This window comes from Rhinoraja longicauda, chromosome 37 (assembly GCF_053455715.1).
Source record: "Rhinoraja longicauda isolate Sanriku21f chromosome 37, sRhiLon1.1, whole genome shotgun sequence".
NCBI lineage: Eukaryota > Metazoa > Chordata > Chondrichthyes > Rajiformes > Arhynchobatidae > Rhinoraja > Rhinoraja longicauda.
This window is the reverse complement of record NC_135989.1, coordinates 10,277,750-10,293,451: the sequence shown is the minus strand read 5'-3', so window position 1 is coordinate 10,293,451 and position 15,702 is coordinate 10,277,750. Positions and strand designations below refer to the sequence as shown.

Genomic DNA, 15,702 nt, shown 5'->3' with positions numbered 1-15,702 from the left:
CTTCCCTGGCTAGCATGCACAGAGTCACCTGGGTTGGGTGCCATCTTGGAAGCGAACGTGTGGCGAGCCACATTTTGTTAAGCATTGCGTTCTGCAAAGGTCACTCACCCGATGCTTCCTCCTCTTGCAGTCTCTTGATAACATCGATGGGTCATATTAAGCTCACGGACTTTGGCCTCTCGAAAATAGGACTGATGAGCCTCACCACAAACCTCTACGAGGGTCACATCGAAAAGGATGCCAGGGAGTTCCTGGATAAACAGGTCAGAACGTTAAATGCATTCTTGATTGTTATTTTTATTAACAATGGTGGTGCAGAATGAAACAAATGTCCTCCTCTCCCTCAGCTCACATCAAGAGTCATATCATATCATATATATACAGCCGGAAACAGGCCTTTTCGGCCCTCCAAGTCCGTGCCGCCCAGTGATCCCCGTACATTAACACTATCCTACACCCACTAGGGACAATTTTTTACATTTACCCAGCCAATTAACCTACATACCTGTACGTCTTTGGAGTGTGGGAGGAAACCGAAGATCTCGGAGAAAACCCACGCAGGTCACGGGGAGAACGTATAAACTCCTTACAGTGCAGCACCCGTAGTCAGGATCAAACCTGAGTCTCCGGCGCTGCATTCGCTGTAAAGCAGCAACTCTACCGCTGCGCTACCGTGCCGCCCACACCAACACCGTCAACACCAACAACTTCTACCGGGCACTGTATCTTGATCCAGTTTTGATAGAGCCTTGAAGATAGACACAAAATGCTGGAGTAACTCAGCGGGACAGGCAGCATCTCTGGAGAGAAGGAATTTATCTTCCTTTGACTGTCTCTGATTCTCATCTTTGTCTTAATGCAAATGCTGGAAATTATCAACAGGGTGAACACGACTGCTAAAGTCAGACACAGAAAGCTTGGTGTAACTCAGCGGGTCAGGCAGCATCTCGGGAGAGAAGGAATGGGTGACGTTTCGGGTCGAGACCCTTCTTCAGACTGATGTCAGGGGAGTGGACGGTACATTGATAAGGAAGTGAATGGAAAAGGAAGTGTAAGGTGTGAAAACAGGACAAAGGGAATGGAGATCAAGAAAAATGTAGAATGGATCATTGTTAGTTGGGAGAAGGTAGCAACAACGCAAACAGAGATAAAATGTAGTCGGAGACAGTGAGAGTGGCCGGAGAACTGGGAACGGGGACGGGATGGAGAGACAGGGAAAGCAATGGCTACCTGAAGTTAGAGAAGTCAATGTTCATACCGTTGGGGTGTAAGCTTGATAGAGCCTAGCCTTGTCAGCTGTCAGAAGGAGATCACGATCCATTGGCAGAGGTCACAGCCTCAGAACTAAAGGGCGCGCTTTTAGAAAGGAGGTGATTAGGAACTTCTTTAGTCAGAGGGTAGTTAATCTGTGGAACTCATTGCCACAGAGGGCTGTGGAGGCCACATCAGTGGATATTTTTAAGGCAGAGATAGACAAATTCTCGATTAGAACGGGTGTCAAGGGTTATGGAGAGAAGCAGGGAAAATGGGGTTAGGAGGCAGAGATCGGCCATGATTGAATGGCGGAGTGGACTCGATGGGCCGAATGGCCTAATTCTACTCCTATAACTAATGAACGTGAACAGGGTCAAACCATGATAGGCTTTAGGATTGAAACTGGAGTGTCTCAAAGCAGTGCTGGAATAACTCAGGGGGTCAGGCAGCATCCCTGGAGAACATGGATATGTGTTTAAGTGTATGTATAAGTGGCTCTTTAGACTTTATACTTTAGAGATACAGCGCAGAAACAGGCTCTTCGGCCCAACGAGTTCGGGCCCATTAGCGATCACCCAGTACACCCGGGACAATCCACAATTCACTGAAGCCAATTAACCTACAATCCTGTACATCTTTGGAGTGTGGGAGGAAACCGGAGCACCCGGAGAGAACCCACGAGGTCACGAGGAGAACGTCCAAACTCCGCACAGACAGCACGCGTAGTCGGGATCGAACCCGGGTCTCTGGCGCTGTAAGGCAGCAACTCTACTGCTGCGCCACCGTGCCTCCCGAACATAGTTAATGGGGTCTTGAACATAGTTAAGCTTAAATTCTTAAACATTGTAGTTGTATCTGATTCCATCACCTTCTCTGGCTCAAGTTACTCCAGCATTTTGTGAATAAATACCTTCGATTTGTACCAGCATCTGCAGTGAGACAATAGACAATAGGTGCAGGAGGAGGCCATTCGGCCCTTCGAGCCAGCACTGCCATTCAATGTGATCATGGCTGATCATTCTCAATCAGTACCCCGTTCCTGCCTTCTCCCCATACCCCCTGACTCCGCTATCCTTAAGAGCTCTATCCAGCTCTCTCTTGAATGCATTCAGAGAATTGGCCTCCACTGCATTCTGAGGCAGAGACTTCCACAGATTCACAACTCTCTGACTGAAAAAGTTTTTCCTCATCTCAGTTCTAAATGGCCTACCCCTTATTCTTAAACTGTGTGGCCCCTTGTTCTGGACTCCCCCAACATTGGGAACATGTTTCCTGCCTCTAACGTGTCCAACCCCTTAATAATCTTATACGTTTCGATAAGGTCTCCTCTCATCCTTCTAAATTCCAGTGTATACAAGCCTATTTTCTTATATGTTATTTTCTTATATAAGTTATTTTCTTATATATACCTTCTCTGGCAATGTTCCAGATATCGCTCACTCTCTCAAACTTACCCATCAGATCCTCTTTAAAACTTATCCCCCTCACATTACAATGATACTCTCTACCATGGAAAGAAAGATTGAGGAGGCTCGAGGAAGCAGAGAGCATGGGGAGGTGATGTTTTGAGTCCGGACCCTTCTTCATAAAAAGATCAACGTCTTCTCGTAATCTTCTACACTTCCCTCGGCCTTCTTCACTCTAGGGAAAACATGCCCAGTCTCTTCAATCTCTCCCCCAAAAGCAAAGTCCTCAAATCCAGCCGACATCCTACTGAATCTCCTCTGCACTCCCCAATGTTCTTGGCAATGCAATCGTGTGGCGCAGTGGTAAGCTTGTTGCTGTACAGCGCATGCAGCGCCGGAGACCCGGGTTCAATCCTGACCACGGGTGCTGTCCGTGCGGAGTCTGTACGTTCTCCCCGTGACCGCGTGGGTTTTCTCCGAGATCTTCGGTTTCCTCCCACACTCCAAAGACGCACAGGTTTGTAGGTTAAAGGATGAGAGGAGATCTTATCGAAACGTATAAGATTATTAAGGGGTTGGACACGTTAGAGGCAGGAAACATGTCCCCAACGTTGGGGGAGCCCAGAACAAGGGGCCACAGTTTAAGAATAAGGGGTAGGCCATTTAGAACGGAGATGAGGAAAAACCTTTTCAGTCAGAGAGTTGTGAATCTGTGGAATTCTCTGCCTCAGAAGGCAGTGGAGGCCAATTCTCTGAATGCATTCAAGAGAGAGCTAGATAGAGCTCTTAAGGATAGCGAAGTCAGGGGGTATGGGGAGAAGGCAGGAACGGGGTACTGATTGAGAATGATCAGCCATGATCACATTGAATGGCGGTGCTGGCTCGAAGGGCCGAAGGGCCTCCTCCTGCACCTATTGTCTATTGTCTATTAATTGGCTTGGTGTATGTATAACTTGTCCCTAGTGTGTGTGGGATAGTCTTAATGTGCGGGAATCGCTGGTCGGCGCGGACCCGGTGGGCCGAGGGGCCTGTTTTTGCGCTGTATCTCTACACTAAACTAAATCTAACGTGTTGTTCTGAGGTGACAGGCTGGCTGTGTTCCACTTTCACAATTTATTTCGTCAGGGATTGATCCAGGAGCTCCTGAGCTCCCCATTTTAATTATCTCCCAGCTGCCGGCCATCAATCCACTGCTGCCTCTGTGTAAATGAGCTGGAGAAGTCGTCAGCGGGTGCCGCTTCGCCAGTGGTCACGTAACGATTTGTTCTAACCTTCTCGCCAGCCACCAATGGAAGGACAAGAGACTTGGCAGAAGATCGAGAATAATCCAGATCCACCCCCGAGAAAGAAAACCAGTTACAGAGTCGGTTTAAACGTTTCTCATCTCAAACCCCGGCCCTCCATGGTGTCAGGAACACGATGCCAATGCTTGAAGCTCGTTGGAAATTGAGAGGATTAGTGCCCCTTGAAAAGTTTATTCCTGCCCAAATTTACTCCTCTAATGTCAGCCATGGATTAATTTGATCTCCCATGCGATTTTTTTTCCCGGTCAGCTTTGTATAAACATAGAACAGTGCAGACACTAAGTGCTGGAGAAACTCAGTGGGTCAGACAGCATCTCTGGAGAACATGGCTGGGCAACGTTTTGGATTCACAATTGGGTACAGGTGAGACAAAGAAAGGGTCTCGACCTGAAACGTCACCCATTCCTTCTCTCCTGAGATGCTGCCTGACCTGCTGAGTTACTCCAGCATTTTGCAAGGAGAAAAATTGGTTAGTTTAGTTTAGTGATACAGCGTGGAAACAGGCCCTTCGGCCCACTGAGTCCGTGCCGACCAGCACTAGTTCTATCCTACACACTGGGGACAATTTATAGAAGCCAATTAACCTATGGAATGTGGTAGGAAACTGGAGCACCTGGAGAAAACCCACGTGGTCCCAGGGAGAATTTAGCAGACAACATACAGACAGCAGCCTGTATGGATCAAATATTGGTAATTTTCAGAATAGGTCATCTATGACTAAACAGAAATTAACAATTGAATATAAAGCACATTCACAAAAAAGGCTGGTCATCTACTTCATACCTATAGATTATTAAGGGGTTGGACACGTTAGAGGCAAGAAACATGTTCCCAATGTTGGGGGAGTCCAGAACAAGGGGGCCACAGTTTAAGAATAAGTGGTAGGCCATTTAGAACTGAGATGAGGAAAAACTTTTTCAGTCAGAGAGTTGTGAATCTGTGGAATTCTCTACCTCAGAAGGCAGTGGAGGCCAATTCTCTGAATGCATTCAAGAGAGAGCTAGAGAGAGCTCTTAAGGATAGCGGAGTCAGGGGGTATGGGGAGAAGGCAGGAACGGGGTACTGATTGAGAATGATCAGCCATGATCACATTGAATGGCAGTGCTGGCTCGAAGGGCCGAATGGCCTCCTCCTGCACCTATTGTCTATTGTCTATTGTCTATAGCACTTGACTTTAGTGCAGTCCTTCTGAATATGCCCAAATTCTCCACAAGAATAACATTTCTGCTCATCAGCACGATCACAATCACAGGCCAGATGTCCTGGATTGAACCTGGGTCTCTGGTGCTGTAAGGCAGCAGCTCGACTCCAGTATCACGGAGCCACCCTGATACGGGGTACACCAATGAACCATCAATCTCTGAACGTACTTAGCAATTGAGCCTCTGCCATCTTCCTGGAGAAGTACGAAGAATCACTGGTCTCTGGGTGAAGACATTTCTTCTCATCTCAGTCCTGAATGGCTGACCTTTCTTTTAGACAATGTAGTGCTTGGATTTGACCTCCCTGCCAAGAGACACATCACGCCTGTGTGTACTGTGCCAACCCTGGGAAGTAATTTGCATGTCTCACCAAGAACACCTCTTGGTCTTGTAGAGTGTGAAGAACTATAGGCCTCATCTGCTTGGTATCTCCACCCAGCATGACCACCCCACTGCCTCCCTAGGATAGTGTTAGTGTGCGGGGATCGCTGGGCGGCGCGGACTCGGTGGGCCGAAGGGCCTGTTTCCGCGCTGTATCTCCAAATCTAAATCTAAATCTAAATCCCTGTGCCTGGAACCAGTCTGGTGAAACTTTGCTGCACTCCCACCTTCTCTGGTCTCTCTCTCCTTGAGCAAGGAGCCCAAACCTGTGATCACGTGGGTTTTCTCCAGGTGCTTCGGTTTCCTCCCACACTCCAAAGAAGCACAGGTTTGTAGGTTAATTGGTAAAAATTGTAAATTGTCCGTAGTGTGTAGGCTAGTGCTAGTGGGCGGGATGATCGCTAGTCGGCACGGACTCGGTGGGCCGAAGGGCCTGTTTCCGTGCTGTATCTCTAAACTAAACTAAAACAAATGAAGCAAAAGAAGTGGATACCTTCTTTAAAACATATTTGGACAGATATGTGGATGGGAAGGGTTTATGGGCCAAATTGAGGCAAATTGGGACCAGCCCAGTGGGCATGGACAAGGTGGGCTGAAGAACCAGCTTCTATGCTGTATAGCTCTATGAGTCTGTGCCATGATAAAGTCTAAGGAGAGATCAATAGCGATTGCAGCTGCGAACCGCCTTCGGAGGCTTCGGCCGCGGGCAGCGTGGACGTCTGAAGCTCGCAGGTCCCTGGGTGGGGGCCGACTTCGGGAGCTCCGGCAGCGGCAGCGTCTTCGCCCGCCCCGAGTCGCGGGGCTTGGGTCGGCCCGCCGCGGACCTTTCACCGTCTGGCACGGCCTGGAATAGGCCGCGGGATTTTCCACCGCCCGGCGGGGGCTTCAATGTTGGGAGCCCCGACGTGGCAACTTCAACAACCTGACCGCGGGAGAAGACGGCAGGGGAAGAGAAAAGACATTGTGGCCTTCCATCACAGTGAGGAGGTGACTGGAGGAGACTCACTGTGATGGATGTTTCTTGTTGTTTTATGTTGGTTCATATCATATCATCATATATATACAGCCGGAAACAGGCCTTTTCGGCCCTCCATGTCCGTGCCGCCCAGTGATCCCCGTACATTAACACTATCCTACACCCACTAGGGACAATTTTTACATTTACCCAGCCAATTAACCTACATACCTGTACGTCTTTGGAGTGTGGGAGGAAACCGAAGATCTCGGAGAAAACCCACGCAGGTCACGGGGAGAACGTACAAACTCCTTACAGTGCAGCACCCGTAGTCAGGATCGAACCTGAGTCTCAGGCGCTGCATTCGCTGTAAAGCAGCAACTCTACCGCTGCGCTACCGTGCCGCCCTTTGTGACTGTGTGTGTTTTTGTGACTGTGCGTGTAATTGCTCTCTTGTTTATCGCCTCTCATTGTTGACTGTGGGTAACGTAATTATGTCCAAAAACATGTTTTTGAATGCCAATAAAGATACTTTATTATTATTATTATTATTATTATTATTTTAAAGGTAATGGGAAGGGCAGGAGAACGCGGTTGGCAGGGAAGTATAGATCGAATGGCGGAATAGACTCAATGGGCTCAATAACCTAATTCTGCTGCTATGTCTTATAACCTTGTGTACTACTAACATCATCTGTACATTGCAGGTGTGTGGAACTCCGGAATATATAGCTCCCGAGGTTATCCTTCGTCAGGGCTATGGGAAGCCCGTCGACTGGTGGGCGATGGGGATTATCCTGTACGAATTCCTGGTGGGGTGCGTTCCCTTCTTTGGCGACACCCCAGAGGAACTGTTTGGCCAAGTCATCAGTGGTGAGTTTGCAACACAGTAGGTTTGAGTCACAGTAGCCTCAGAATCAGAGGTACAAGATGGACCACTCCGTTGAAATCGCCCATACTGAAGTGTAGAACGCAAAGGAGCCATTTTAGTAAGCAAAACCCGCCATTCGTTATGCCTCTCGCAGTGTAATCAGTGTTTTGGGGGAACAGTATGTGTGATTATGCCATTAAAATGCAGAATATATCTCATCTATCAATTCACAGATTTTTGTTATTTTCTTTTTAAATGTTTCTGCAAGTTTCTAAAATGGCGCCGTGACGCACTACGGTTTTTAGGGTCGAGTGGTCTATCTTGCTCCTCTAGTATCTTTGCTCAGAATTAAAGGACGTTTCTTTAGGATAGAGATGAGGAGGAATTTTGTAGGTCAGAGGGCGGTGAATCTGTGGAATTCATTGCCACAGAAGGCTGTGGAGGACAAGTCAATGGATATTTTTAAGGCAGAGATAGATGGATAGATTCTTGATTAGTACGGGTGTCAGGGGTTATGGGGAGAAGGAGGCAGGAGAATGGGGTTCAGAGGGAAAGATAGACCAGCCAGGCAGCATCTCTGGAGAGAAGGAATGGGTGACCTTCTGTGTCGAGACCCTTCTTCAGACTGAATCAAATCCCTGGTGTGTAGGATAGTGTTAATGTGCGGGGATTGCTGGGCCGGCACGGACTCGGTGGGCCGAAGGGCCTGTTTCCGCACCGTATCTCAAACTAAACGATTGAATGGTGGAGTAGACTTGATGGGCCGAATGGCTTAATTCTGCTCCTATCACTTATGACCTTATAAAAGGCGATTAGCAATGGAGCCTGTCTTACATAAGGTCCTTGTGTTGAACGTCTTGTTGTGTTTGCAGATGACATTATTTGGCCTGATGGAGATGAGGCTCTCCCTGACGACGCCCAGCATCTTATCTCCAGCCTGCTGCACCCCAACCCACTGGACCGACTGGGGACAGGTAGGCAACTCCACTGTTGGTGAGATCATGACACGGGGCAATGTACAGCAGCTAATTAACCCACAAGCCCGCAGGTCTTTGGGACATGGGAGGTCACCGGAGGACCAGCTAAGTGGGAGAACATGCAAACTCCACACAGGCAGCACCCGAGGTGCGGATCAAACCTGGGGCTCTGCTAGGGTTGCCAACTGTCCCGTATTAACCGGGACATCCCGTATTTTGATACGGGATCAAAATACCATTTTGATATTTAGTTTGTCCCGTACGGGACCACCCTTGTCCCGTATTAGGCCCGGGGGGCGCTGTAGGCCTGGACACTGTGGGTCCGGACACTGTGGGCCCGGACAGTGTAGGTCTGGACTGTGTAGGTCCGGACTGTGTAGGTCTGGACTGTGTGGGTCCGGACTGTGTAGGTCTGAACAGTGTAGGTCTGAACAGTGTAGGTCCGGACTGTGTAGGTCCGGACAGTGTAGGTCTGAACAGTGTAGGTCTGAACAGTGTAGGTCCGGACTGTGTAGGTCCGGACAGTGTAGGTCTGAACAGTGTAGGTCTGAACAGTGTAGGTCCGGACTGTGTAGGTCCGGACTGTGTAGGTCCGGACTGTGTAGGTCCGGACTGTGTAGGTCCGGACTGTGTAGGTCTGAACAGTGTAGGTCCGGACTGTGTAGGTCCGGACAGTGTAGGTCTGAACAGTGTAGGTCCGGACTGTGTAGGTCTGAACAGTGTAGGTCCGGACTGTGTAAGTCCGGACGGACTGTGTAGGTCCGGACGGACTGTGTAGGTCCGGACGGACTGTGTAGGTCCGGACTGTGTAGATCCGGACTGTGTAGGTCCGGACTGTGTAGGTCCGGACTGTGTAGGTCCGAACTGTGTAGGTCCGGACTGTGTAGATCCGGACTGTGTAGATCCGGACTGTGTAGATCCGGACTGTGTAGGTCCGGACTGTGTAGGTCCGGACTGTGTAGGTCTGAACTGTGTAGGTCCGGACTGTGTAGATCCGGACTGTGTAGGTCTGAACTGTGTAGGTCCGGATTGTGTAGATCCGGACTGTGTAGATCCGGACTGTGTAGGTCCGGACTGTGTAGGTCTGGACTGTGTAGGTCCGGACTGTGTAGATCCGGACTGTGTAGGTCCGGACTGTGTAGGTCCGGACGGACTTTGTAGGTCCGGACGGACTGTGTAGGTCCGGACTGTGTAGGTCCGGACTGTGTAGGTCCGGACTGTGTAGGTCTGGACTGTGTGAGTCCGGACTGTGTAGGTCCGAACAGTGTAGGTCCAGTAGGTCCGGGGGTCCGGGCGCTGCCTAACGGAGGTTGCATAGCAACCCTCACCCAGCCTGGGCGGCTGCCATTGGTGGAGAGGGATCACGTGGCCACTGGCTGGGTGAGGTCACGTGGGGCGTAGGGTGGTGAGGTCACGTGGGGCGTAGGGTGGTGAGGTCACGTGGGGCGTAGGGTGGTGAGGTCACGTGGGGCGTAGGGTGGTGAGGTCACGTGGGGAGTAGGGTGGTGAGGTCACGTGGGGCGTAGGGTGGTGACGTCACCTTGCCCCTTATTTGGGAGTTAGTTGCTGGCCCATAGTCTCTGGCGCTGTGAAGCCAAACTTGGTCCATGTCGGCCCAGTTGCCATTCTGAGCGATAATCCCTCTAAACTCTTCCTCTCCATACATCAGTCCAAATCTCTTATGAGAGTTGTAATTGTATCCACTCCTAAATGTTTCCAGATTTACCGCATTTTGTTCCAAGCTTCCACGTTTTGTACTGCTGTAAATCTCTTCTATCTGCTGATGTGTTGTAGGTACAGCAGGCAGTGGAGAAAGCTAATGGCATGTTGGCCTTCATAGCGAGAGGATTTGAGTTTAGGAGCAAGGAGGTCCAACTGCAGTTGTACAGGGTCCTGGTAAGACCACACCTGGAGTATTATGTGCAGTTTTGGTCTCCTAATTTGAGGACGAACATTCTTGCTATTGAGGGAGTGCAGCGTAGGTTCACCAGGTTAATTCCCGGGATGGTGGGACTGACATATGATGAAAGAATGGATCGACTGGGCTTGTATTCACTGGAATTTAGAAGGAGGAGAGGGGATCTTATAGAAACATATAAAATTCTTTAGGGATTGGACAGGCTAGACGCAGGAAAAATGTTCCCGATGTTGGGGAGTCCAGAACCAGGGGTCACAGTTTAAGAATAATGTGAATTTCCTTCAGTTCCTCTGTCACCCTAGGATCTCTGGCCACTAGAACATCTGGGAGATTGTTTGTATCTTCCTTAGTGAAGACAGATCCAAAGTACCGGTTCAACTCATCTGCCATTTCCTTGTTCCCCATAATAAATTCCCCTGCTTCTGTCTTCAAGGGACCCACATTTGCCTTGACTATTTTCTCCTCTTTACATACCTAAAAAAGCTTTTACTATCCTCCTTTATATTATTGGCTAGTTTACCCTCGTACCTCATCTTTTCTCCCCGTATTGCCTTCTTAGTCATCTTCTGTTGCTCTTTAAAAGAGTCCCAATCCTCTGGCTTCCCACTCTTCTTTGCTATGTTATACTTCTTCCCTTTTATTTTTATGCTGTCCTTGACTTCCCTCGTCAGCCATGGGTGCCTCTTACTCCCCTTAGAATCTTTCCTCCTCTTTGGGATAAATTGATCCTGCAACTTCTGCATTATTCCCAGGAAAACCTGCCATTGCTGTTCCACCATCTTCCCTGCTAGGGCCTCGTTCCAGTCAATTTTGGCCAGCTCCTGCCTCATGCCTCATGCCTCTGTAATCCCCTTTGCTATACTGTAATACTGACACTTCCGATTTTCCCTTCTCCCTCTCAACTTATCACATTATGATCACTGCCTCCTAATGATTATTTTACCTCAAGTCCCCTTATCAGATCAGGATCATTACACAACACTAAATCCAGAATTGCCTTCTCCCTGGTAGGCTCCAGTACAAGCTGTTCTAAGAATCCATCTCGGAGACACTCCACAAACTCTCTTTCCTGGGGTCCATTACCAACCTGATTTTCCCAGTCAACCTGCATGTTGAAATCTCCCATGACCACCGTAGCATTACATTTGCGACACGCCAATTTTAGCTCCTGATTCAACTTGCACCCTATGTCGAGGCTACTGTTTGGGGGCCTGTTAATAACTCCCATTAGGGTCTTTTTACCCTTACAATTCCTCATTTCTACCCATACTGATTCTACATCTCATGATTCTATGTCACCCCTTGCAAGGGAGTGAATATCATTCCTCACCAACAGAGCGACCCCACCCCCTCTGCCCATCTGTCTGTCTTTTCTATACGTTGTGTACCCCTGAATATTCAGTTCCCAGCCCTGGTCCTCTTGTAGCCATGTCTCTGTGATTCCCACAACATCATACTTGCCAATGTCTAACTGAGCCTCAAGCTCATCCACTTTATTTTTTATCCTTCGCGCATTTAAATACAACACTTTAACTTCGGTATTTACCTCCCCTCTCACACCGGTCACAATTGGCCCTGACTTTACTCTCTTATCCCTTCTAGAACTTCCCTCCCCATTGATTCGAGAGTCCTTTGCAATTTCTCCTGTATTCGCTTCCCCTTTAACTCCATCTTCATATTCTCAATTTGTCAACCCCTCCCCCCCACTACTTAGTTTAAAGCCACACTTGTAGCGCTAGCAAACCTGCCTGCCAGAATGTTGGTCCCCCTGCTGTTAAGGTGTAACCCGTCCCTTTTGTACAGGTCACCCCTACCCCAGAAGAGATCCCAGTTGTCTAGAAATCTAAATCCCTGCTCCCTGCACCAGCCCCTCAGCCATACATTCATATCCCCGATCTCTCTGTTCCTGCCCTCACCAGCACGAGGTACAGGCAGCAGTCCAGAGATAACTACCCTAGACATCCTACTTCTCAGTCTTCTTTCTAACTCTCTAAACTCACACTGCAGTATCTCCTTTCCACTTCCTCCCGACGTCGTTCGTGCCCATGTGCACAACTACTTCCGGTTGATCACCTTCCCTCGCTAGGATGTTCTGAAGCCGCTCCGTGATGTCTTGAACCCTGGCACCAGGGAGGCAACAGACCATCCTCGAGTCCCGCCAGCCGCAACAGAATCTACTGTCCGCACCTCGGACAATGGAGTCACCCACTACTATGGCTCTTCCTGACTTCGGTCTCCCCGGTCGAGTGTCCTTGCCTGGATTAGAACCACCGACCTGTCCTCCGCTCGGACTGGAAGCGTCTTCTGCCCCGACAGCTCCCAAGAGGGTGTACCTGTTTGCAATAGGCACAACCACCGGGGTCTCCTGGTCTCCTCCACTGGGGTCTCCTCCCATATCAAGGGATATGGGGAAAAAGCAGGAACGGGCTACTGATTCTGGATGATCAGCCATGATCATATTGAATGGTGGTGCTGGCTCGAAGGGCCGAATGGCCTACTCCTACCTTCTATGTTTCCATGTGTTACTCTGGGCAGGTGGATCTGTTCCCTCCCCTCACTCAATTACAGACCGTTTCCTTTCCATAGAGCGTCTGACTCAACCATGACACATTTGACAACTACCAGCTTTGTAATGCCGATCACATTAAATGCCGAACACATTCAACAAAGTTAATCCCCAGCCAAATTTCACAGGGAGACTCAGCACAATTTTCAAATCTAATCACTCTTGATGCAGTACAGATTTTGCTAAGTGAGTCTCTTTGGACTAAATCGCTGAGATTATCTTAAATAAGCTGAGGCAAACAGCAGCTGAAATAGTGAATTATTATGTTAATGTCAATTAAGATGGAAGATGGTCTTGTCTCTACATTAGATTTTTTTTAGATTTTTTTTTTTAGATTTAGAGATACAGCGCAGAAACAGGCCCTTCGGCCCACCGTGTCCGCGCCGCCCAGCGATCCCCGCACACTAACACTATCCTACACCCACTAGGGACAATTTTTACATTTTGCCCAGTCAATTAACCTACAAACCTGTACGTCCTTTGGAGTGTGGGAGGAAACCGAAGATCTCGGAGAAAAACCCACGCAGGTCACGGGGAGAACGTACAAACTCCGTACAGACGGGCGCCCGTAGTCAGGATCGAACCTGAGTCTCTGGCGCTGCATTCGCTGTAAGGCAGCAACTCTACCGCTGGCGCCACCGTGCCGCCCCAAACTTTGGAGTTACAGTGCAGGAAACAGGCCCTTCGGCCCACCGAGCCCATGCCGACCAGCGATCACCCAATACACTTACACTGGGGATAATTTACAGAAGCCAATTAACCTACAAACCAGCGTGTCTTTGGAGAGTGGGAGGAAAGCGGAAACACACGTGGTCACAGTGAGAACATACAAAACTCCATAACAGGCAGCCACCCTTGGTCAGGATCGAACCAGAGGTCCCCTCGAGCTGTAAGGCAGCAACTCTGCGCCCGATTGCCAATGTCAATCCAATGATAGTTAACTTACTTCCACGCAGTTATGAAAAATATTAACATAGACACAATTTGTATGTATTCATTCATGGATGTAGGCATTGCTGGAAGTGCTTCTAGAGTTTCCCCATCTTGACTTGAACTGAGAGTTCTGGACTGGAGTTACATAACAACTACATGATGTGTGGTGGTTACAGTGGCACAGGCCACCATAAGAATCTATAAGAAGTCGTCTCTCTCAGAGCAGCGATGGGGCAGGGTTCAAGCAATAAGTAAGGATGCCATAAAGTAAAGGATTATTTTCTTGGGCATCTTTAGATCTTTCAGGAAGACACAGCTGGAGTAACTCTGCGGGACAGGCAGCATCTCTGGAGAGAAGGAATGGGTGACGTTTTGGGTCGAGACCCTACAACAAAGCATGTTTTAAATTAAAACATCAAATGTTGGGCCAAAGGGGATAGTTAGGTAGGGGTGAGTTGGGCTAAATGGCCTGTTTTGTGTGTTGTATGACTCTATGACTCTAAGTCCCAACATGGAGGACATTTTTGAGACAGCCATAGGGAAAATAAACCAATATTGTTGAGTTCAGGTGCCAAGAGTATTTTATTGCCACACTAGACCAAGTGGACCTGTTGGGCCCAAACCTCTCCTGCATTGGTGCACCACCCTCTCTCCCCCCTCCCCCCCCTCCCCCTCCCCCCCTCTCTCCCCTCTCCCTCCCCCTTCCCCTCCCCCCACTCCATTCCCCTCAACCCCCCCCCTTATCCCCCCCCCCCCGTCCCTCCAACCCCCCTCCCTCCCTAGGAGATAGATTTAAAACTTTAAAAAGTGAATAACTTAAAAAATATAACACTGATTTCAATGAGACTTCTCCCATTAGCACAAAGGGACGACGGTGAGTAAGGGTGGGCCTAAAATTTGTCGCGCTATCGTGTACCGTTTTGGCTGTAGTTCAGGAACAAACAAACGAACAAACGAGAGTTTTTAGTATATAGATGTTTCTAAACGAAACAATGACCATTCTTACTTACAGCAGATATAATAGTGCAAAGACAAAAATCATGCCCCCTAGTTTAGAGCTTATTTAGAGGTTGTATTGTGTTTAATAGCCTGATGGTTGCAGGGAATAGACAATAGACAATAGGTGCAGGAGGAGGCCATTCGGACCTTCGAGCCAGCACCGCCATTCAATGTTGATCATGGCTGATCATTCTCAATCAGTACTCTCCGTTCCTGCCTTCTCCCCACCACCCCCTGACTCCGCTATCCTTAAGAGCTCTATCTAGCTCTCTCTTGAATGCATTCAGAGAATTGGCCTCCACTGCCTTCTGAGCAGTTGAATTTCACAGATTTACAACTCTGACTGAAAAGGTTTTTCCTCATCTCCGTTCTAAATGGCCTACCCCCTTATTCTTAAACTGTGGCCCCTTGTTCTGGACTCCCCCCAACATTGGGAAACATGTTTCCTGCCTCTAACGTGTCCAACCCCGATTTTTCGGACCCCCCCCCCAACATTTTTCCTGCATCTAGCCTGATCTAGTCTGCATTTTGTGCCCATCTTCTTAAACCTAACCTCTGCTCTGATCCTTCTCTCTATCTCTCTCTCTCTCTCTCTCTCTCTCTCTAGGCGGCAACCTACGAGGTGAAGCAACACAGTTTCTTCAAGAATCTGGACTGGAATAGCCTGCTGCGGCAGAAGGCAGAATTCATCCCACACTTGAGTCGGAGGAAGACACCAGTTACTTTGACAGCAAGTATCTGTTCCACAGACAGATGGGAGGGGATAGAAATGGAGTTGGAGGAAGAGAAGGCCAGGCAACGGCAAATCTCCATCCTCTCAGGAAGCCTTTAGACCTCGTGAGATCCATTAGAATCTGGGGACCATAATAATAATAATAATAATGCATTTTATTTATATAGCGCTTTTCATATACTCAAAGACGCTTTACAGAGATT

General features: G+C 48.7%; 1 protein-coding gene across 1 annotated transcript in view; it reads left to right on the top strand.

The window, feature by feature from the left end:
- LOC144610584 (microtubule-associated serine/threonine-protein kinase 1-like) overlaps window positions 1-15,702 on the top strand; it is a 128,619-nt gene that overhangs the window by 97,758 nt on the left and 15,159 nt on the right. The window contains 3 exon segments of the mRNA XM_078429392.1: window positions 131-263; window positions 7,210-7,375; window positions 8,246-8,347. Coding sequence (XP_078285518.1) covers window positions 131-263; window positions 7,210-7,375; window positions 8,246-8,347 — 401 coding nt within the window.